This window comes from Oncorhynchus mykiss, chromosome 1, assembly GCF_013265735.2.
Source record: "Oncorhynchus mykiss isolate Arlee chromosome 1, USDA_OmykA_1.1, whole genome shotgun sequence".
NCBI lineage: Eukaryota > Metazoa > Chordata > Actinopteri > Salmoniformes > Salmonidae > Oncorhynchus > Oncorhynchus mykiss.
The window spans coordinates 70,000,195-70,023,048 of record NC_048565.1 but is presented as its reverse complement, the minus strand read 5'-3'; the positions used below and the strand labels follow the sequence as shown (position 1 = coordinate 70,023,048).

General features: G+C 42.0%; 1 protein-coding gene across 1 annotated transcript; it reads left to right on the top strand.

The window, feature by feature from the left end:
• Positions 1 to 645: 645 nt before the first annotated feature.
• On the top strand, positions 646 to 22,732 carry LOC110528376 (sphingolipid delta(4)-desaturase DES1). Its single transcript, XM_021610399.2, has 3 exons — positions 646 to 1,241; positions 18,930 to 19,672; positions 20,626 to 22,732. The coding sequence occupies exons 1-3, from the start codon at positions 1,160 to 1,162 to the stop codon at positions 20,770 to 20,772; spliced, it is 972 nt and encodes a 323-aa protein (XP_021466074.1). The 5' UTR covers positions 646 to 1,159; the 3' UTR covers positions 20,773 to 22,732.
• Positions 22,733 to 22,854: the final 122 nt, after the last annotated feature.

The window sequence follows — 22,854 nt, the reverse complement described above, 5'->3', positions numbered from 1 at the left end:
GTCGAATTATGTGAGGCTTATTTGATCAAATGCAAGTTTTGTAATGTTTAGGCCGTTAACGTGACAATATGTAACTTTTTGGGCGATCTGCCAAATTCACATATAAATGTGAGTTATAGATCTTTCATTCCCGTTGAAAGCAAGTCTAAGAAGCGGTAGATCTGTTCCATGTGTGTTATTTCTATGCTTCCCGTTCTGAAGTTTCATTTTTTCATCTTTAACTTTTCCCAGCGCATCTTTACTCAACAAACGCATCCCAACAAAAAGTAATTCATTATCATTCATAGATGTATCCTCTGCTTTCCTTTTTTTGTTCTAGTTTTTGACACTGCTGTTGTCCATTTAGGACATTCATCTTCACCAACTTCGCTAGAAGCACCGCTTGATTCAAACTCTTCTTCTTCTGTGGCTTTTACGGCAGACTACAACCACAAAATGTGCATTACTGCCACCAACTGGACTGGGTTGAAAAAAAAGCTAAAAATAACAATCTAACTTAATCCACCTAAAATAAAACAATAAACACCACATTGACAAAACATAAACCCCAAAACTCCCACGTATTCCTTCAAATCTATATATCTCCCTTCTCAGGCTATATGACCTCAGAGGGTGGTACGGCTTGTGACAATACTCCATGCAACTCCTCCGCAGATAATTATTTCAGTCCCAGGAACCGTTCTGCCGCACCCACAATGATATCTATTTTCATGGAATTCAAACTCACATCTACTACAGTCACAAACGCTCTAGACAACATGAAAACATCCTAACCACCTATGCTAGGGCGAGTAAAATGGTCAGAGTGAGGTGTTCTTTCATTTGTATCTGGAAGTAACTAGCCAATTTTGGTCAGTTAGCTTGCTTGACTACCGTTGTTGTGAGGTCAGAACGCTCGGATCAACCCTACTCATCGACCATAGCTTCCAACGTGTGCTCTGAGCGCACTATGTGAGAGAATCTGCGAATCGGCATCCAAAACGTTTGTTTGTGACGCAGATCGGGGTTTGCGATCTCTATTTCAATCAGATCCTGCGTTGACACCAGGCAGGGTAGCTTGAGTCCGTTAGGTAACCGAGAAGTTGGTGTCAAGTTAATACTTTTAGCTAATAATATAAATGGTTTGAGATTCACTACTTGTTACTTACACCAAAGAAAGATGGGGAACCGTGTCCCTCGTGAGGATTACGAATGGGTTTATACAGATCAGCCACACGCAGACAGGAGGAAAGACATTTTGGGTGAGTATTTCCTTTCTCCTCATTGACCGCAATAGAAGCTAACATTAGCTTGTCAGTTTGTATTGCTGGTCATTAATTATTTCACTTGTTAGCTATAAGTGTTCCTCTTGTCTTTCATTAAAGCTGGCTGCTAACTAGCTAAAGTTGGCTAGCTAACTAACTATGATCCCCTTTCAGATATGCTATGTAACTAGTAGTTGCTCACTGCAGCCACGGATTAATATATAATTATCTAGCTAATGATAGATAGATAGATAGCTAAATAATATATAACTATAATAATATATGCCATTTAACAGACACTTTTATCCAAAGCGACTTAGTCATGCGTGCATATATTTTTCATATGGGTGGCTGGCTAGTTTCCTTGTGAGGCAGGCAGGGAGAGGAGAGTTGGATAGCATCTGATCTAATTGCAACCATTGCTGTTGTTACCTACACTATTCGTCATCTAGCTAGCTAGCCAGACCAATTATTATGTAATTCGATTCTACAGGAACCCCTCTTTATACTTATATCGTCCATTATAAAGGTATGACTCAGTACATAGGCGGGAGGCGCGCCAGTACAGTAGATGGCCGTAATGCACCATAACATTGGATTAAACAAGCAGTTGTTTAATCTCATAATGATGCTCCAGTGCACAAATGCAGACACCTCACACAACCAACATCAGATAATATTTAATCATATATATGGTAATGGCTATAATGTAAAATACAGAATCCCACACCAACCACTGATAAATCAAATCAAATTTGATTTGTCACATACACATGGTTAGCGGATGTTAATGCGAGTGTAGCGAAATGCTTGTGCTTCTAGTTCGACAATGCAGTAATAACCAACTAGTAATCTAACCAAACAATTTCACAACTACCTTATACACACAAGTGTAAAGGATGAAGAATATGTACATACAAATATCAATGAGTGATGGTACAGGACGGCATAGGCAAGATGCAGTAGATGGTATCGAGTACAGTATATACATATGAGATGAGTAATGTATGTAAACATATAAAAGTGGCATTGTTTAAAGTGGCTAGTGATTCATGTATTACATAAAGATGGCAAGATGCAGTAGATGTTATAGAGTACAGTGTAACAGTATAAGTTTAGACCCGTCCCCTCGCCCATACCCGGCGCGAACCAGGGACCCTCTGCACACATCAACAGTCACCCTCGAAGCATCGTTACCCATCGCTCCACAACAAAAGCCGCGGCCCTTGCAGAGCAAGGGGAACTACTACTTCAAGGTCTCAGAGCAAGTGACGTCACTGATTGAAACGCTATTTAGCGCCCATGCTAACTAAGCTAGCCGTTTCACATCCGTTACAACAGCATATACATATGAGATGAGTAATGTAGGGTATGTAAACATTATATTAAGTGACATTGTTTAAAGTGGTTCTTGATACATTTTTTATATACATTTTTCCATTATTAAAGTGGCTGGAGTTGAGTCAGTATGTTGGCAGCAGCCACTCAATGTTAGTGGTGCCTGTTTAACAGTCTGATGGCCTTGAGATAGAAGCTGTTTTTCAGTCTCTCGGTTCCTGCTTTGATGCTCCTGTACTGACCTCGCCTTCTGAATGAGGTCAGTACAGCGGGGTGAACAGGCAGTGGCTCGGGTGGTTGTTGTCCTTGATTATCTTTATGGCCTGGGACATCGGGTGGTGTAGGTGTCCTGGAGGGCAGGTAGTTTGCCCCCGGTGATGTGTTGTGCAGACCTCACTACCCTCTGGAGAGCCTTACGATTGTGGGCGGAGCAGTTTCCGTACCAGGCGGTGATACAGCCCAACAGGATGCTCTCGATTGTGCATCTGTAAAAGTTTGTGAGTGCTTTTGGTGACGAGCCAAATTTCTTCAGCCTCCTGAGGTTGAAGAGGCGCTGCTGCGCCTTCTTCACCACGCTGTCTGTGTGGGTGGACCAAGTCAGTTTGTCCGTGATGTGTACGCCGAGGAACATAAAACTTACTACCCTCTCCACTACTGTTCCGTCGATGTGGATAGGGGGGTGCTCCCTCTTCTTTTTCCTGAAGTCTACGATCATCTCCTTTGTGTTGTTGACATTGAGTATGAGGTTATTTTCTTGACACCACACTCCGAGGGCCCTCACCACCTCCCTGTAGGCCGTCTCGTCGTTGTTGGGAATCAAGCCTACCACTGTAGTGTCGTCTGCAAACTTGATGATTGAGTTGGAGGCGTGCATGGCCACGCAGTCATGGGTGAACAGGGAGTACAGGAGAGGGCTCAGAACGCACCCTTGTGGGGCCCCAGTGTTGAGGATCAGCGGGGTGGAGATGTTGTTACTTACCCTAACCACCTGGGGGTGGCCCGTCAGGAAGTCCAGTCAGTACCCAGTTGCACAGGGCGGGTTTGAGACCCAGGGTCTCGAGCTTGATGACGAGTTTGGAGGGTACTATGGTGTTAAATGCTGAGCTGTAGTCGATGAAAGGCATTCTCACATAGGTATTCCTCTTGTCCAGATGGGTTAGGGCAGTGTGGTTGCGATTGCGTCGTCTGTGGACCTATTGGGGCGGTAAGCAAATTGGAGTGGGTCTAGGGTGTCAGGTAGGGTGGAGGTGATATGGTCCTTGACTCGTCTCTCAAAGCACTTCATGATGACGGAAGTGAGTGCTACGGGGCGGTAGTCGTTTAGCTCAGTTACCTTAGCTTTCTTGGGAACAGGAACAATGGTGGCCCTCTTGAAGCATGTGGGAACAGCAGACTGGGATAAGGATTGATTGAATATGTCCGTAAACACATCAGCCAACTGCTCTGCGCAAGCTCTGAGGACGCGGCTGGGGATGCCGTCTGGGCCTACAGCCTTGCGAGGGTTAACACGTTTAATGTTTTACTCACGTCGGCTGCAGTAAAGGTGAGTCCACAGGTTTGGTAACGGGCCGTGTCAGTGGCACTGTATTGTCCTCAAAGTGAGCAAAGAAGTTGTTTAGTCTGTCAGGGAGCAAGACATCCTGGTCCGCAACGGGGCTGGTTTTCTTTTTGTAATCCGTGATTGACTGTAGACCCTGCCACATACCTCTTGTGTCTGAGCCGTTGAATTGCGACTCTACTTTGTCTCTATACTGATGCTTAGCTTGTTTGATTGCCTTGCGGAGGGAATAGCTACACTGTTTGTATTCGGTCATGTTTCCGGTCACCTTGCCCTGGTTAAAAGCAGTGGTTCGCGCTTTCAGTTTCGGGCGAATGCTGTCATCAATCCACGGTTTCTGGTTTGGAAATGTTTTAATCGTTGCTGTGGGTACGACATCGCCGATGCACTTGCTAATAAACTCGCTCACCGACTCAGCGTATTCGTCAATGTTTGACGCAATGCGGAACATATCCCAATCCACGTGATCGAAGCAATCTTGAAGCGTGGAATCAGATTGGTCGGACCAGCGTTAAACCGACCTGAGTGCGGGAGCTTCCTGTTTTAGTCTCTTACTATAGGCAGTGAGCAACAAAATGGAGTCGTTGTCAGCTTTTCCGATAAACCCCACAAGAAGAGGGGGGTGGGGAACAACGTTAGCTAGCTATAGCTAGTACACACTGGGGTAGAGCGTCCTTCGCTCCCACTGGTCGGGCACTGGTTTCCCACCTGTCAAGCACGGTTTTCTCCGGTACACAGTGGGTGGGAGGCGGGGGCGAAGTACACTCTACCTCAGTGTGTACTAGCTAGCAAGGGGCGACCGGTCGACGGTGTCCTTGCAAGTGGTTTCATATTATGACAGAGATGAAAATATCCTTTAAAAGTGGGGAGGATCTAATGACGCAACAACAAACATGGGTTGTTAATATGACTAGGATTGTATCTTTGGCTGCTGGATAATGAAAGAAAGTTGAGAACATGAGAGAGATACTGGTTTCAATGGCATATGAGGAAGTGTTTATAAAGGAATCCCCTTAACATTCCTACGGTTGGAACATGTTCAATAAAATTACAATGATTACAATTATGTTTATGGTTAAATGGTTTCAAAGGTGGGTGATGTAAGGCAATGGCCCTTCTCTCCTATCTGAACGAACAGTGCCTCAAGTACAGTGCATTTGGAAAGTATTCAGACCCCTTGACTTTTTCCACATTTTGTTATGTTACAGCCTTATTCTAAAATTGATTCAATTGTTTTTTTTCCCCCTCATCTACACACAATACCCCATAATGACGAAGCGAAGACAGGGTTAGACATTTTTGCAAAAATGTAAAACAGATACCTTATTACATAAGTAACCAGGCCTTTATGAAACTCATACGTAACATTTTTTTCAGCGGAAACACTGACGTGTGTAATATCCGAATTCAGCACAAGTTGAAAGTTTAGGTTTGAAAAATGGTGATGAGGATAATATTTTAAAAATAATAGTTACATCTGAAAAGTTAGTGACCACGAGATGGAAAGCACCATGCCAAAGTTTAACTGCTTCGTTCTTTAACTACGATTTTAGTTTTTTCTGAGTGACTCGTTAATTTCAGTTTCCTTTTGACCTGCTGGTGTCATGGAATTATTCAGTCAATAATATTTCTCAAATATTGGATCTTGTGAGTTCAAATAGACTTTATTACAAAGTAACAGAAGCTGAGCTGGTTCATGAAGCAACTCCCTTTCCAGCCTTGGCAAACACTTTTTATATAGGTTTCATCCTTACGTCACACACATAGTAACTCCTCTTTATGATAACGATTCATCCCTTCTGGCATTTAGCCACCATTATCTTTTTGCCTTGCACTAATTTTAGCTTGGTTTCCCATTAGGGCTTAGAAACATTATGCCATAGCAATGGTACAAAAATAAACAGACATGCCCACTCCCAAGACAGGTGCATGTCTAATGGTGCCTAATGACCTAGACACACACAGAGTGCACTTATTTTACTCTAAGATGTCACACATGTGCTGGAAAATTCCCAATACTGGTCGCTATGAATCCTATATAACAGGATTGATACACGCTTCTCCGGCTCAGCCAATAGTGTGCAATTGCGTTCCGCAATTCGGGGTGTTCCTTCATTTAGGCATTCAGTAGAGTTCGACATCTTCATGGTTGTGACACACTTTATTTTAAATTTTTATGTGGGACAAAAGGGAAATAAAACTGAGTTTTCGCACCCACCTCCCGGAGTCCTCCTTGCTTGCTAGCAGGAGCGACACCGATATTCCGTGTCCTTCACTCTCACCTGCCGAACACCTGTCCTCACCGTCATTAACCTTTCTAGGGTATGTGGGATGCTAGTGTCCCATCTGGCCAACATCCAGTGAGATTGCAGAGCGCCAAATTCAAATACAGAAATACTCATTATAAAAATTCAGAAAACAAAACATATTTTACATAGGTTTAAATATTAACTTCTTGTGAATCCAACCACGGTGTCAGATTAAAAAAATGCTTTATGGTGAAAGCATACCGTACGATTATTTGAGAACATAGCCCAGTTGACAAGTTATTAAACAGTAACCAGCCAAGCAGAAGCATTACAAAACTCAGAAATAGAGATAAAATTAATCCCTTACCTTACCTACCTGATGATCTTCATATGGTGGCACTCAGAAGACATTAATTTCCTCAATAAATGTTCCTTTTGTTTGATAAAGTCTCTTTATATCCAAAAACCTCAGTTTTGTTTGCGCGTTTCCTTCAGTAATCTACAGGCTCAAATGCAGTCAAAACAGGCAGACAAAAAATCCAAATTGTATCCGTAAAGTTCATAGAAACATGTCAAACAATGTTTATATTCAATCCTCGGGTTGTTTTTAGCCTAAATGATCTATAATATTTCAACCGGACAATAACGTCGTCAATATAAAAGGTAAACAAGAAATGCACTCTCTCGGGATTGCGCATGAAAAAGCTCTGTGACACGTCAGGGTCCACTCATTCAGACTGGTCTTACTCCCTCATTTATAAGAATACAAGCCTGAAACAATTTCTAAAGACTGTTGACATCTAGTGGAAGGCATAGGAATGTCAAATTGAGTCCTAAGTCACTCGATACTGTAATGGCATTGAATAGAAAACTACAAAACCAATCAAAAACAACTTCCTGAATGTATTTTTCTCCGGTTTTTGCCTGCCAAATCAGTTATGTTATACTCAGACACTATTTTAACAGTTTTGGAAACTTGTGTTTTCTATCCAAATCTACCAGTTATATGCATATCATATCTTCTGGGCCCGAGTAGCAGACGGTTTAATTTGGGCATGCTTTTCATCCAAAATTCCGAATGCTGCCTCCTACCCTAGAGGTCAACAGAACTGCGGGGAAACGGTTCCCGACAGGCAGGGCAAAAGACAATTATATACCGGTCGCACCAGCCTACCGCTAGCACACCAGGCGGGAGGCTGCGACACTGTGCTAGCTTGCTAGATAGCAAGCACACGGTGTTGCTCCCACCTCTAGTGTACCGAAGGAAACCGTGCCCAACAGGCGGGAGCGGCGGAAACTGTCTACCGGTCCAATGCCAAGGATTTTTTATAACGAACCCAAGATAGGCTCTGGTCTGGCATTTCCAATGGGAGCAAATTAATCATAGTGCGTAGAGCAAGCAAGAGGTGTGCAGAGCCAAGCTCAAGCTAGTGAGGTCTGATTGGCACGTTCTAGCATTTATTTGCATATTTCTGTTAGGGCACGCCTTTCTCTGAAGTGTGAATGTACAATTTGCCCTTGTACACCTAAAAAATAAAAATAACTTTGGCAAAGGGTAAAGTCTTAAAAATGCACTCCACTGTATTTTACGGATTCTAGCTTTGGAAACAGTGTATGGAGATCAAATATTTAATCGATGAGAAAATTAGCAGAATGTCGACCAACATCCACTTCTCTCCAGCCTTCTCCCACTGCTGGCCACATCTCATTGCGAGCATACACCGCGGGGCTTAGAGGTACCCAGCTTCATTGCTCCAGACCACCACAAGGGGGAGAGAGCACTCGTTATGCATTTGGGTCCCAAGGTTTTTATGACCAATCATATCGAGTGATTCCAAGGATGAATTTGACGCTAGCCACCTGTCCCTGGTGGTTTTCAACAAAGTTGGCTGACAAAACATTACGGGGGAAGCAAATGTAATTGTCATATTTTTTTATTGAAGTTAATTTACGAAAACTTTCTAAATCGCAATTAACTGACTAGCTAATATTAGCCAGCTAGCAGGTGTTATGACACTGACATTGTAATTCGTGTTTTTTTTAGGGACTCCTGAGAACCAGAAAAACAGACTGTCGTCTTGGGAAACAGTAGATTTAGAGAATCTAGCTAGCTAAAGCATTTACTGCAAATTGAATGTACAATTGTGTAAGCTTGCCTTGCAATGCAGCTGAAGTAACATAGTTAGCTAACTATTTACTTGCTTATTGTGTAGTGGAGGATAAAAATAACTATGGCTGTGTAGCTAGCTACAGTATGTAGCCAATCTGTGTAAAACGTTAGGTTCTGAACTAATATTCATACCAATCTATGATCCTCAGCTATCATAGTTGTATCACCTTCAAGTCTGAATGGCATTAATGAGATCCCCACATTGTAGCCTGTACATTAAATATGTTCACTGATCATGTACTCTTCCTTGGCAAATAAAGGTGTGGTTCAGGTAGGAATCTGAGACATAATTTTTTAGTCTTATCCAATAGCAGGTGTATCAAACTCCATTCTTTGAATGATGCTGTGTTTGCATGTACACTTTAAAAAACTATGCATATCTAACCCTTCATCTGCGTTAATCTGAGGACACAGGATAGTATTTCAATGAGATACTTAATTTCAACCAGTGGAGAATGTGAAACGCTTTATTGAAAGGAGTTCATTATCCAGGTGTTATAAATAGAAGTTCAATCTGTACTTCAATGCACATATGGTGTGCATTATAAAATGTAGAAGAAAGATGAGTTGGGGAGAGAGGTATAGAAGACAGAAAGGGAAAGAGGTACGAACAGAGGCAGACAGCATACGATTAATGAATTAGTGCTACCCGAATATTCTCTCAGTTCATCACCAGCCTTGTGCCCCCAGTTGGACCGAAGATTATCTTCAGAGCGGGTGAGGTGGCTGATGGGACTGGCTTCCTCTCTCACATCAAAACATACCTGCAGATGAGGCAGTAGTTTTTCAATGTAAAGCACCTCTTTAATAATGCTTCCTGTTGACCTCATGTTGTGCCCTCTGTCAGCCAGTTCAGATGAGGGAGGGGTTCACCGACACAGCTGATATAACCTAGAGGGTTTAGGGAGAAGGGGGAGAGGGATGAATTAAGTGTGTGTGTGGTCTCACTTGGTGTCCACACTGTGGTTAGAGTACTTTATGCTGAAAAACAGACACATGCAGACAAACAATAGACGATAATGTCATTATTAGGCATAAATACCACTTGAAGCTTGATGTCTTGATCATTTGAATCAGCTGTGTAGTGATAAGGCAAAAACAATGTGCACAGGTGTTTGGAGCATTCTGATATGCCACAGCTGGTGAGGTGTCAGTTTTGCCTCTAAGTACAGAGAGTGATTATTCTAACTGAAATGTTGCAGATCTACCCGCAGACGAGGTAGGAACACATATCCCACATAGAAGAAGTGGATAGAATTCGACAGGTCAAGGTATCCTTCTTCCTCCAAACTGTGCATGCATGTGAAACAGGTTCCATGTACAACAAGACAGGAAGAGAGGAAAAAGAACACCGAACAGTTTAATTACCTCTGATTATGGACTCTTTTCCCAGCAATAAAGCCACGGCCTGATCCTCAGACAGTGAACATCTGGCATATCTACATTTTCGACCCCTTGATCAGCTCGCACTCTGAAAGTAAAGAAAATAGCTTATTTTTTTGTAGATATGAAAACAATAACTGAGATGACTGTTCAATCTAAAGCAGCAATGTAATTTTCAGGATACGTCAATACAGCACAAAGCTTAACACCAGACTGGTATTGTGGTTGTTCATTAGGGGATGATGGGGAAATATGCAATATGTATACAAAATAATATACTTACCAGTTGTATCTTAAAGCATTGGAATTAAAAGTGAAATGTTTAACCTATTAACCAGCTTCATTATGTATGTATTACCAGTTGAAGAAACACTCCAGTTTCATACATTGAAAATTTGTCTAGGAATGAAAAAGTTCACTTTTTAGATTTGATGGAGACATACATCTTAGTACCTTGTCAATTTATGATTTGTATCAATGTGGACGAGAGACGGGTGCAGAGTATTTTTGCCGAGCAATGTAACGAAGCTCGATCATTCTGGTAAGATACCTGCACCATCTACACGCTGCAAAGACTCTTTGCCATTTTACACAATGGGCCATTGCTCTGAGACTTCCTTTGACCATTCTAAAGCCCCCATGGGGCATCGCTGACTTTCTGGTATAACTCATCTGACATATCAGAATAGCATTCCCTGACAGACAACCGTCACACTGTCATGAAATATGATTATATATATTGACTATGAAACAACTAGGACATGGCCTGCTTATGAGTTGCCATGAAAGAAAGTTAGATTAATTCAACTGAAAATGACGAGAACAGGCATTCGTAGCTAAATGCTTTAATTGCATGATTTGTCATTCTACGGTATGTATGTAATATAGTACAATGTTATGAACCGACACTGAATCGTAGGAGCTATGTAAAAGTTGGACGGAAGAACACCCAGTGCTGCTTACCTGAGATGCCATCATTGCACAGTCCTTAGGTGTCCACTATGACTTCCTTTTTGTCTGAAAGAAAGGCTGAACAGTATTGGTTGTAGCCAAACAGACTCAAAAAATGGCCAAATGGAGGGTGCTTGATAGCAAAATTTAATTTGAGTTTTGTTTTCAAATAAATTGGGGAATAAAATGCAAGTTTTGCGCTCTATTACAAAATATTTGATTGCAAATATTAACTATAGGCTCTTAACTACCCAACGTTTGACTGTCATTCTTAGCTTAGCTAAATGGTTTAGTCGGAGTGCGTCCTCAATGGACATTCGGGTGCTTTCGTAAATTCGCTCTGGCCATCTACTCTGATTTCAGCGCACTCTCGTCTGAGTGCAGAATAATTCATTTTACGAGCTCTGAATATGGCCCGTTGAATATGGCCGGTGTCAGTTGTCACGAACCGGCTCAAAGCCCATAACAAAAGGGAGATGACGTGGAGATAAGGAGTAACAAAACATTTATTAAATAAAGTAAACTAAGTACAATATACAATGGTGTGTGTGTGTGTGTAAGTGAGTGTTTTGCATGCATGAATGTGATCATGCAGGGTGTTGAAAGGTGCCAAAGCAAACAACCAAAAACCACCAAGATACACAAAATCTGTAAAGGTGTCTGCGTGGAGAGAGTCTCTTCCATGAATGGGCAAGTGGTGTATTTATCCTGGGACACACCGGGCCCAGGTGTTTCCCATGTAGCTGACGACCCTCCCAACTCCGCCCACCGGCATCCTAATAAAGAAACAAGAACAAAGAGAGAATACGACAGACAGAGTGGGAGGGTCGTCACACAGTAAACATCGGCAAAAAAAAGCATAATTAAATTGTTTCCAGCAGCACAGTTACAGTCACCAACGCTTTGGTTTACACAAACTGCCTAACCAGCTCTGCTAGGGCGAGTAAAATGGTCAGAGTGGTCTCATTTGTGTCTGGAAGTAGCTAGCAAAATAGCCAACGTTAGCTTGGGTGCTTAACTGCCTCGGCCCGAACGTCCAATGTGCGCTCCGGGAGCAAAACGGTCTGAATTTAACCAAGGGTTTTGTGTTTTTTATGGAATAAAAACACCATAATATTTATTAAGCAAGTAACAGTCAAAAGTTTGGACACCTACTCATTCCAGGATTTTTCTATATTTTTACTTTTTTCTACATTGTAGAATAATAGTGAAGACATCACAACTATGAAATAACACACATGGAATCAGTTAAGAACTCATTCTTATTTACAAGGACATCCTACTCCTTCCTGCCCATTGGGGGATTGAACCCCGGTCTCCCGCGCGTCTGCAATATGGAAGACTATCAAATGATTCTCAAAGATACCATCTGGTGTTCAAACTAGCTATAACTTGCAGTAACAGGAAAAAATGGCTGAGAATTAAATGACGTGCCACAGAATGCTGCGTCAGCATGCAAGGTGTGCCGCAGTATGACGCAACATTTAAAGGAGGAACCACTGTAGCTAGTTTGATAGTTTGCGTCACTGTGCTAGCACTCGGTCTCACTCCCGCCTGCTGTGTACCGGAGTTCTGCTTAGGACTAGCCAGCTAAGCTAGCACACAGTGTCCTTCGCTCCTGCCTGCCGAACACCTGCCGTCGTTAACAGACCTGCAGGAAAAGTGAGCCCGACAGGCGGGGGCAAAAGGCACTATTTACCGGTGTACAACTAGCTAGCTACCGTTGTCACCGCTTCTTCTGTGGGGCTTATTGGCGGCTGGCATCCACCGTTATTGTGCATTAATGCCACCTGCTGTACTGGAGCTCACCCGCCTGGAAGTATAAGGAGGGGTTCCTGCAGATAAAGGGAATGCCCACATGCAGGAACGCCCAAATTGCGGATCGCAATTGCACACTTCTCGGCTCAGCAGCTCCAATGAGACATGCTCCGACCAACAACTGTCTGTTATATATGCACAAAGGAAAGTAGATCACGCTGCAGGCAGCATGGAGGAGAACAATATGTTTAGAACTGATAATTCATTGTAAGAATGAATGCTATAAGAATGAATGCTATAAGAATGAATGCTATAAATTTAATGTTATAATGGACACAGGGGGGGATACAGTTCACAAACTATATTGTGCTTATCACCCTCACGGCAGTCGAGCAATGCATTTTGCCAAGAGTTGTGCACGATCTAGTCCGATTGCGGCCACACCTAGACCTCGTTTCAAATGCATCAAGAAATAATCTTATTTGTATGCCTAGCAATCAACACGTTTACAAGCATCAGTCACAAAATGACAGCTCCAGATTTTTAACAAGCGCATTCGCGAAAAAAGCACTGTTGTTGCAGCAATGTGTACCTAACCATTAACATCAACGCCTTTCTTAAAATCAATACACAAGTATATATTTTTAAACCTGCATATTTAGTTAATATTGCCTGCTAACATTAATTTATTTTAACTGGGGAACTTGTGTCACTTCTCTTGCGTTCTGTGCAACAGAGTCAGGGTATATGCAGCAGTTTGGGCCGCCTGGCTCGTTGCGAACTGTGTGAAGACTATTTCTTCCTAACAAAGACAGCCAACTTCACCAAACGGGGAATGATTTAACAAAAGCGCATTTGTGAAAAAAGCACAATCGTCGCACGAATATACCTATCCATAAACATCAATGCCTTTCTTAAAATCAATACACAGAAGTATATATTTTTAAACCTGCATATTTAATTAAAAGAAATTCATGTTAGCAGGCAATATTAAACTAGGGAAATTGTCACTTGCGTTCATTGCACGCATAGTCAGCGTATATGCAACAATTTGGGCAGCCTGGCTCGTTGCAAACTAAGAGAGAAGAGAAGACTGATCAGAGATGCAGCCAAGAGGCCCATGATCACTCTGGATGAACTGCAGAGATCTACAGCTGAGGTGGGAGACTCTGTCCATAGGACAACAATCAGTCGTATATTGCACAAATCTGGCCTTTATGGAAGAGTGGCAAGAAGAAAGCCATTTCTTAAAGATATCCATAAAAAGTGTTGTTTAAAGTTTGCCACAAGCCACCTGGGAGACACACCAAACATGTTTAAGAAGGTGCTCTGGTCAGATGAAACCAAAATTGAACTTTTTGGCAACAATGCAAAACGTTATGTTTGGCGTAAAAGCAACACAGCTGAACACACCATCCCCACTGTCAAACATGGTGGTGGCAGCATCATGGTTTGGGCCTGCTTTTCTTCAGCAGGGACAGGGAAGATGGTTAAAATTGATGGGAAGATGGATGGAGCCAAATACAGGACCATTCTGGAAGAAAACCTGATGGAGTCTGCAAAAGACCTGAGACTGGGACGGAGATTTGTCTTCCAACAAGACAATGATCCAAAACATAAAGCAAAATCTACAATGGAATGGTTCAAAAATAAACATATCCAGGTGTTAGAATGGCCAAGTCAAAGTCGAGACCTGAATCCAATTGAGAATCTGTGGAAAGAACTGAAAACTGCTGTTCACAAATGCTCTCCATCCAACCTCACTGAGCTCGAGCTGTTTTGCAAGGAGGAATGGGAAAAAAATTCAGTCTCTCGATGTGCAAAACTGATAGAGACATACCCCAAGCGACTTACAGCTGTAAACGCAGCAAAAGGCGGCGCTACAAAGTATTAACTTAAGGGGGCTGAATAATTTTGCACACCCAATTTTTCAGTTTTTGATTTGTTAAAAAAGTTTGAAATATCCAATAAATGTCGTTCCACTTCATGATTGTGTCCCACTTGTTGTTGATTCTTCACAAAAAAATACAGTTTTATATCTTTATGTTTGAAGCCTGAAATGTGGCAAAAGGTCGCAAAGTCAGAATACTTTCGCAAGGCACTGTATATAAATATTTGCGCATTTACACCACTATTTCTCGCTAACCTATTCACCTGACCACTTCTTGGGAATTCACAATTCCTCTGGGGAGAGAGAATCTGCGAGAAATCTGAGTAGTCTCCAAGAGAAAACAGAGCCATTTTTGCTAAATATTTACCATAGGGCTATTTCTGACAGTTCCCGGGAAACCGAGTTTTGTTTTCACTTCTGGAGTAATGATTATGAAGTCTGCTTTACCTGTTCACCTGACCAGATCTGGGAATTCACAATTCCTCCAGGGAGAGAGAATGTGTGAGAAATTTGAGGTATCTCCAAGACAAAACAGAGCCACCTTTACAAAATATTTACCTTAGGGCTATTTCTGCCAGTGCTGGGAAACAGTTTCATTTTCACTTCTAGGAAATCATGCTGTGCTTTTATTCATATTTCAAGAGTGCTTAGGTTTGTATTGTTGTATTACTTACTGAGAAGGCAAAGCCATAAGGATTGCAGTTAATATAGGGGACAACAACACTGATAAACCCTAAAATACATCACCAGACTGCAATACTAGCCAGTATCCACCCCGTCTCAAAAGTAGTAACTAGCAGTGTCCCTCTGTGCCTCCTGGTGCTGCTGTATAGTCATGGCCAAAAGTTTTGAGAATGACACAAATATTAATTTTCACAGTCTGCTGCCTCAGTTTGGATGATGGCAATTTGCATATACTCTAGAATGTTATGAAGAGTGATCAGATGAATTGCAAAGTCCCTCTTTGCCATGCAAATGAACTGAATCCCCAAAAACATTTCCACTGCATTTCAGCCCTGCCACAAAAGGACCAGCTGACATCATGTCAGTGATTCTCTCGTTAACACAGGTGTGAGTGTTGACAAGGACAAGGTTGGAGATCGCTCTGTCATGCTGATGGAGTTTGAATAACAGACTGAAAGCTTCAAAAGGAGGGTGGTGCTTGGAATCATTGTTCTTCCTCTGTCAACCATGGTTACCTGGAAGGAAGGAAATGCGTGCCGTCATCATTGCTTTGCACAAAAAGGGCTTCACAGGCAAGGATATTGCTGCCAGTAAGATTGCAGCTAAATCAACCATTTATCGGATCACCAAGAACTTCAAGGAGAGCGGTTCAATTGTTGTGAAGAAGGCTTCAGGGCGCCCAAGAAAGTCCAGCAAGCACCAGGACCGTCTCCTAAAGTTGATTCAGCTGCGGGATCGGGGCACCCTTGCTCAGGAATGGCAGCAGGCAGGTGTGAGTGCATCTGCACACACAGTAAGGCTAAGACTTTTGTAGGATGGCCTGGTGTCAAGAAGGGCAGCACAGAAGCCGCTTCTCTCCAGGAAAAACATCAGGGACAGACTGAGATTCTAGAAAAAGTACAGGGATTGGACAGCTGAGGACTGGGGTAAAGTCATTTTCTCTGATGAATCCCCTTTCCGATTGTTTGGGGCATCCAGAAAAAAACTTGTCCAGAGAAGACAAGGTGAGCGCTACCATCAGTTCTGTGTCATGCCTACAGTAAAGCATCCCGAGACCATTCATGTGTGGGGTTGCTTCTCAGCCAAGGGAGTGGGCTCACTCACAATTTTGCCTAAGAACACAGCCATGAATAAAGAATGGTACCAACACATCCCCAGAGAGCAACTTCTCCTAACCATCCAGGAACAGTTTGGTGACTAACAATGCCTTTTCCAGCATGATAGAGCACCTTGCCATAAGGCAAAAGTGATAACTAAGTGGCTCGGGGAACAAAACATCGATATTTTGGGTCCATGGCCAGGAAACTCCCCAGACCTTAATCCCATTGAGAACTTGTGGTCATTCCTCAAGAGGTGGGTGGACACACAAACCCACAAATTCTGACAAACTCCCAGCATTGATTATGCATGAATGGGGCCCAGAAGTTAATTGACAGCATGCCAGGGCGGATTGCAGAGGTCTTGAAAAAGAAGGGTCAACACTGCAAATATTGACTCTTTGCATCAACTTCGTGTAATTGTCAATAAAAGCCTTTGACACTTATGAAATGCTTGTAATTATACTTCAGTATTCCATAGTAACATCTGACAAAACTATCTAAAGACACTGAAGCAGCAAACTTTGTGGAAATTAATATTTGTATAATTCTCAAAACCTTTGGTTACGACTACTCCCATAGCTTACAAGTTATTCAGACAGGATAAGATTCCTTTGTCACTAACCAGGTTTCCATCCAAACTTTTAATGCGAGGGATGTACATGTCAGATAGAAAAATGTCACGACAGGCCTGATGGAAACAGCACATTTGTCGGTAAACTTCACAAATGTCGACAAAACAAAATATACTACAAAAGGTGGGCTCTTTGTCTGTAAAATGAATTAAGCCGACTTTATAATAATTACTCCAGACATCACTCCAAAATCTAACTATTGATTTGATCACTCCACAAAGTGATAAGTTGTGCAATTGGATGGAAGTGCTGGACTATTGTCAGCTATAGCCACCTTCCACCTGATTTATTTTTTCCCCCTCTGTCAGCCTTTATCATCCTTATATATCAGTAGCATTGATGAAACTAACCAAAGTGTGTTACGCTGTGATAGGACAGAAAGCCAACAACTTCAATTGTTGAGTATGATTTGGTTATAACAGTGCCTTGATAAACCACCTACTCCCATGGTTAGAAAGGCGAATGGTCATTAGTCAAGAAGCAGTCAGTGAGTCGCAGGCTAAACAGTCTGTCCACATGAGTCCTGTCTGTCCACACATCCATTACAAGTAACACAGTAAACTCAAGGTCAACATGGCCTGGTTTTCACTTTCTAGCTTATAGCCTAGTTTAATAAATCCCTGTGATTTTAATATAGGCCTACACACACACAATAATCAAAACTTCTGCCCACTGCAGGTGCTACTAACACTTAAACAAACGTTTTAAAGTAGACCACTACAAGCTGGTAATGTTGTATGGGACCCAGCAATTGTGAGTGGATCAGGCTATATCACTATGTGCATTGTTACAATTGACTGTTCCACCTACCTGATAAAGGTTTCCCTATTCCTTTGTACACCCCCATGTTTGTGTGTCCAAAACATGTTTTTTATTTTATTATTTCTCCCCAATTTTGATCTTGTCTCATTGCTGTACCTCCCCAATGGCCTTGTAGGCGAAGGGTGAGTCATGCATCCTCCGAAACATGACCCGCCAACACCCACTTGCTTAACCTGTAAGCCAGCCGCACCAACGTGTCGGCGGAAACACCATTCAACTGACGACCGAGGTCAGCCTTCAGGCGCCCAGCCCACCACAAGGAGTCGCCAGATCGCGATGAGCCAAGTAAAGCCCCCCCCCGGCCAAACCCTTCCCTAACCCAGACGACGCTGGGCCAATTGTGCGCCGCCCTATGGGACTCCCGATCAAGGCAGGTTGTGATACAGCCTGGGATCAAACCCGAGTCTGTAGTGATGCCTCTAGCACTGCGATGCAGTGCCTTAGATCGCTGCGCCACTCGGGAGGCCCCGTCCAAAACTTTTCTAACTGGTTTGGAAGAGAGGGTGGTAAGTTCCACATTTCACCCATTCTCCATCGGCTGAGAAATCAAGGTGGTAATAAGGATTAGGTTACACATTAGGTTACTTTTTAGTCAGGAGAGATTTAAGATAAGTTCTCAAGGTGACATGACATTGTCACAAAATGTAAATTGTGACTTGCAGACAGATTTATTTGCAAATGGAGGGTGGATTTGGTAATCTTATTTGCATTGCCCTTATTCTTTAAAAGTACATGAATCATTGTGGTCTCTCGTCCTGCTGTGGCTGCCAGTCAAATAAGATACCAGTATAATTTAGTGCTGTTTTGAATGGCAATTGCCAGACTATTCCTGCAGGCACTTTTTTATCAATGGTGTTTGTGGTTGACAGTTTGGTACCTCTGGGCCTGACTGAGCTTTTTAAGGGACCATTTGACAGAAGTAGCAATGATGCAAAACTCTAGGGCTTGAGGGCTTGCAAACAGTTACAAATTGTAGGAAATGGCTGATAGTCTTTATATTATGATTGTAACAATTTAAAGTTATGAATTAGAATGACATGACGTAAGGAGTTGTGTATCAGTGTTTTTTTGATTAGTGCTTTGTCAAATAAGTAGGCAACGTTTAAAAAATAAATTAACCAAAATGGTATTCTTTCTCTTCTCTAACAGCAAAGTACCCAGAAATAAAGACCCTAATGGGGCCTGATCCCAGGCTGAAGTGGATTGTTTGCATGATGGTACTCATCCAGTTTTTAGCATTCTATCTGGTCAAAGACCTAGACTGGAAATGGGTTTTGTTCTGGACTTATGCCTTTGGCAGCTGTATCAACCACTCCATGACCCTGGCCATCCATGAGATCTCCCACAACACAGCGTTTGGCAACAGCAGGGCCATGTGGAACCGCTGGTTCGCCATGTTTGCCAACCTGCCCATCGGGCTGCCGTATTCTGCCTCCTTTAAGCGCTACCACCTGGACCACCACCGCTACCTGGGAGGAGATGGCGTGGACGTGGACATCCCCACTGAATTTGAGGGCTGGTTCTTCTGCACACGCTTCCGTAAGTTTGTCTGGATCATCCTCCAGCCTCTGTTCTACGCCATCCGCCCTCTCTGCATCAACCCCAAGCCCATCACCAGGCTGGAGGTGGCCAACGTGGCTGTGCAGCTGTCCTTCAATGTGGCCCTCTACTGGCTGTTTGGAGCCAAGCCTGTGGTCTACATGATGGCAGGTTCCTTGCTGGGAATGGGCCTGCACCCCATCTCTGGACACTTCATCGCTGAGCACTACATGTTCCTCAAGGGCCATGAGACGTACTCATACTATGGCTCCCTCAACCTGCTCACCTTCAACGTGGGCTACCACAACGAGCACCACGACTTCCCCAGCATCCCAGGACGTAGGCTACCTCTGGTACGGTATAGCTGTTGAAAACATTGGGGCTTTATGGAGAGGAAAGACATGTTATCGAACCAATTTTAGCATTCTAACTGTTAAATAAACAATAGGCAATTGGTATTTGGGGGCAGGGGCAGTAGTTGTAATTGTCTTAGTGACAGTTCCATAGCTCCTTTAATGTAATGAAGTGCTTAGTAATCAACTTTTATTTGTATACAGCTTACATTTGCAGCCAGAAGTGCATGGTGAAACAGGTTAAGTAATAAAAAAAAGGGTAATAAAAATAAGGACACCTGTAAAACAACCATATTCCTCCAAATATGTTTAGGCAGACTGTTCCAACGTCTAGGCTCAGCAGAAAAGCATTTGACATCACCAGACCCAGGGAGACTTTAACCTCTAGCTCTACTTCATTGCACATTCTATGTTTGGAGATGTAAATGATTTAAAAGATTACCATTGTACAAAGAACGTCTAGCCTATATGTTGGTTTGTCGGGAAAACTGTTGCAGTGAGTATTCTTCTGATTCAGGACGCTGCAATTTTGCTTTGATTGGAACTTAGAGAAACACTTGACGATGCAATATGCATAAATCGCCCCACTATTTCCTTGTTGCAAAGAATTCTAATAGTTTTCCTAATTTCAGTTTGTGACAAAACAAGCAGTCATTGTGTAGAGAATCCCTGTACCATCTAAATCACTGAAATATATTTTATATAACCAAAAATATTGTATTTTCAGCTGTTTAAAGCAGCTGTACAAAACCGAAAGTAAAAGATGCAAAAACTACACTTAAGAATGGGCAGCATAGAAATAGCACAGACAGAACAAATGTACCTAATTAGACTTGCTTTCATTGAGAATGACAGCTCTAGAACTCAATTTATGTGGATTTTGTCTAGTCGACCCAAAAAGGTACATATTGCAGCTTTATGCTGAAGACACTTTTTTTTCTCCCTTCACCTAGGTGAAGAAAATCGCATCAGAGTACTACGATGACCTGCCCCAGTACACATCATGGGTGAAGGTCCTGTATGACTTCATTATGGACGACCGGCTCAGCCCCTACTCTCGTGTGAAGAGGAGGCTAAAGGGAGATGTCAAGCTGGAGTAAATCCTTCCCCTCCCTCTCTCTTACTCTTAACAAAAAAACTGAAGTAAATTGACACCAGCCCCAATTAACCACCAAGACTTAACAGCTTTTGCATATTAATAGACATTTGAACAGAATGTGTAGTGTCTGTGGACAGTATGTGTGACATGTATGTGTTAATGTTTTCCTCCTCAGGAACAACTGAAAGGGGTGAGGGAACATGGTTATCTAGTCTTCTCTAGCAGAATTACAACCATTACTGCTTGCATTCCAATTAGTCCTTATTACACAAGCTTGTCATTTCTCCTATTTGTTTTTCCTGAAAAGCCCATTTATTGCAGTTGTGGTCATTTTAGAAACCTGTAATAGGGATGACGGCAAGTCTGAATATTTTTCTATTCACAAATTTTGATTTTTAATTTATATGAAGAATTTAACTCTAGATTACTTAGGAGTTCAGCATCAGTTGCTGAATGTGTTGAATATTTGAGATCCTGTTTGTATAGTTTATTTTCTGATCAGTTTTATTTAATCTCTTTGAAAGAGGTGTAGCAATATACAACCATATCTTATTGTGAAAAAGTTTTATTGGAAAGGGTGGAGGATACTCTTGCACCAGTTAGATCAGGCCACCTAAACAGTTTTTTTTCTGCTTTGGGGGGGTGAGAAGCCTAGCTTATCACTTCTCTTACGTGTCTACTGAGGCGAGTTGCAAATTCCATGCTAGAAATGTTATGTTCTCATTTCACTCGTAAAATATTGAGTTCTGTCCTTTCTTGTAGACTACTACACTTACCATATCACAGTGTGAGTAGAATGAACATATTGGCTAAAGTTGAGCTTATTTTAGCTCTTTTTAGATCGGAGGGCCATTTTGTATTGTACTTGCCAACAACCCCTGTTCAATAGCTGATTGTCTGAATCAGTTATTGCTCCAATTTTACATTTAATTTGGCACAATGGGGAGAAAGAATGGCATTAGATCAAACATTCATTTTTGTTTAATTTATGTTTGCCCTTTTATGGAAAGACAATGTGGCCTTGTGTAAATGACTGTAATGCAGATGCTGCGTTCATATCTTGTCAGATGGTGGAAATACAAAAGGACTAGCCTATAGCTTATGTATGCTCTAAACACCAAGGGTTCTCCTTTTATAGAAACTCTAAATGCACATAAAATCTGAATGTTATAGCAAATTTAGTTTTTAGACAATGAGTCTTTCAACAATCACTATTCTGACAGTCTCTTATGGAAACCCAATCAAAGGCCAAATTAATTGAAACCAAATCTAGGTAAGAGTAACTCTTAAGTCTGTCTTTTGTTCCATGTACTGTATGATTGTTGTTACAATTCCACTAGATTCTGAAAGTCTTGATTATTTCCAATTGTGTCCTTAACATTTGCAATGACGTAAGTAGCCTAATTTGTGAGAAAGACAAAATGGCAAATTTTAAGATGATTGACCTCAAGAACCAGGCCACACCCTTAGTCACTGAGTTTGAAAGCCTCTCAAATATGTCACTTTAAAGTAGCTACCACTGAGGGAGAGAAAGCCAATTGGTGTATCACATAGCCAAACCATGATGTGGATAGATATTGTCCAAAGTGGATTGGAAACTTGCTGACATTGGTGCTGAATCACAAATTTACCCTTATACTCTCCATGTAGACCTGGAATGGTAATAGTTCCATCTTGCCATCTGATAGGCGTGGAGGGAGATTGGCCATATCGAATAGACCTACACTTATCCAATCTATTACAGATTTACCTAGGGTTGATTTGCGATTCAGGGGGCCTCTGAAACAAGGTAGAGGGGTTGTTGGTTACATCTACATCAGTATTAAACAAACTGAACTCATGCTAAGGGTGAAAGAATGTTTATATTCTCAACTCAAACATTTTAATTTGGAATATTCTGCAGCAATAGTCATGATTACATAACTGCATCCAATATGATTTTATTAAACTAACTGACCTGGTTTTGTCTCATCCTTTTTGATGGTTAACTATAAGGTCCTGTCATAAAATGGAATAGCAGGTCAGATCTATTGGGTATAGGCTAGAGCTGTACTGGTAATTGCATTAAGGCTGGGGTTGGGTA

What these genes read in the sequence shown, in the direction of transcription:
- LOC110528376 (XM_021610399.2), top strand. Translation starts at nt 1,160, where the DNA reads ATGGGGAACCGTGTCCCTCGTGAGGATTACGAATGGGTTTATACAGAT. An exon ending in CAGGAGGAAAGACATTTTGG is followed by an intron (nt 1,242 to 18,929) that starts GTGAGTATTTCC and finishes CTTCTCTAACAG; the next exon opens with CAAAGTACCCAGAAATAAAG. An exon ending in CAGGACGTAGGCTACCTCTG is followed by an intron (nt 19,673 to 20,625) that starts GTACGGTATAGC and finishes CCCTTCACCTAG; the next exon opens with GTGAAGAAAATCGCATCAGA.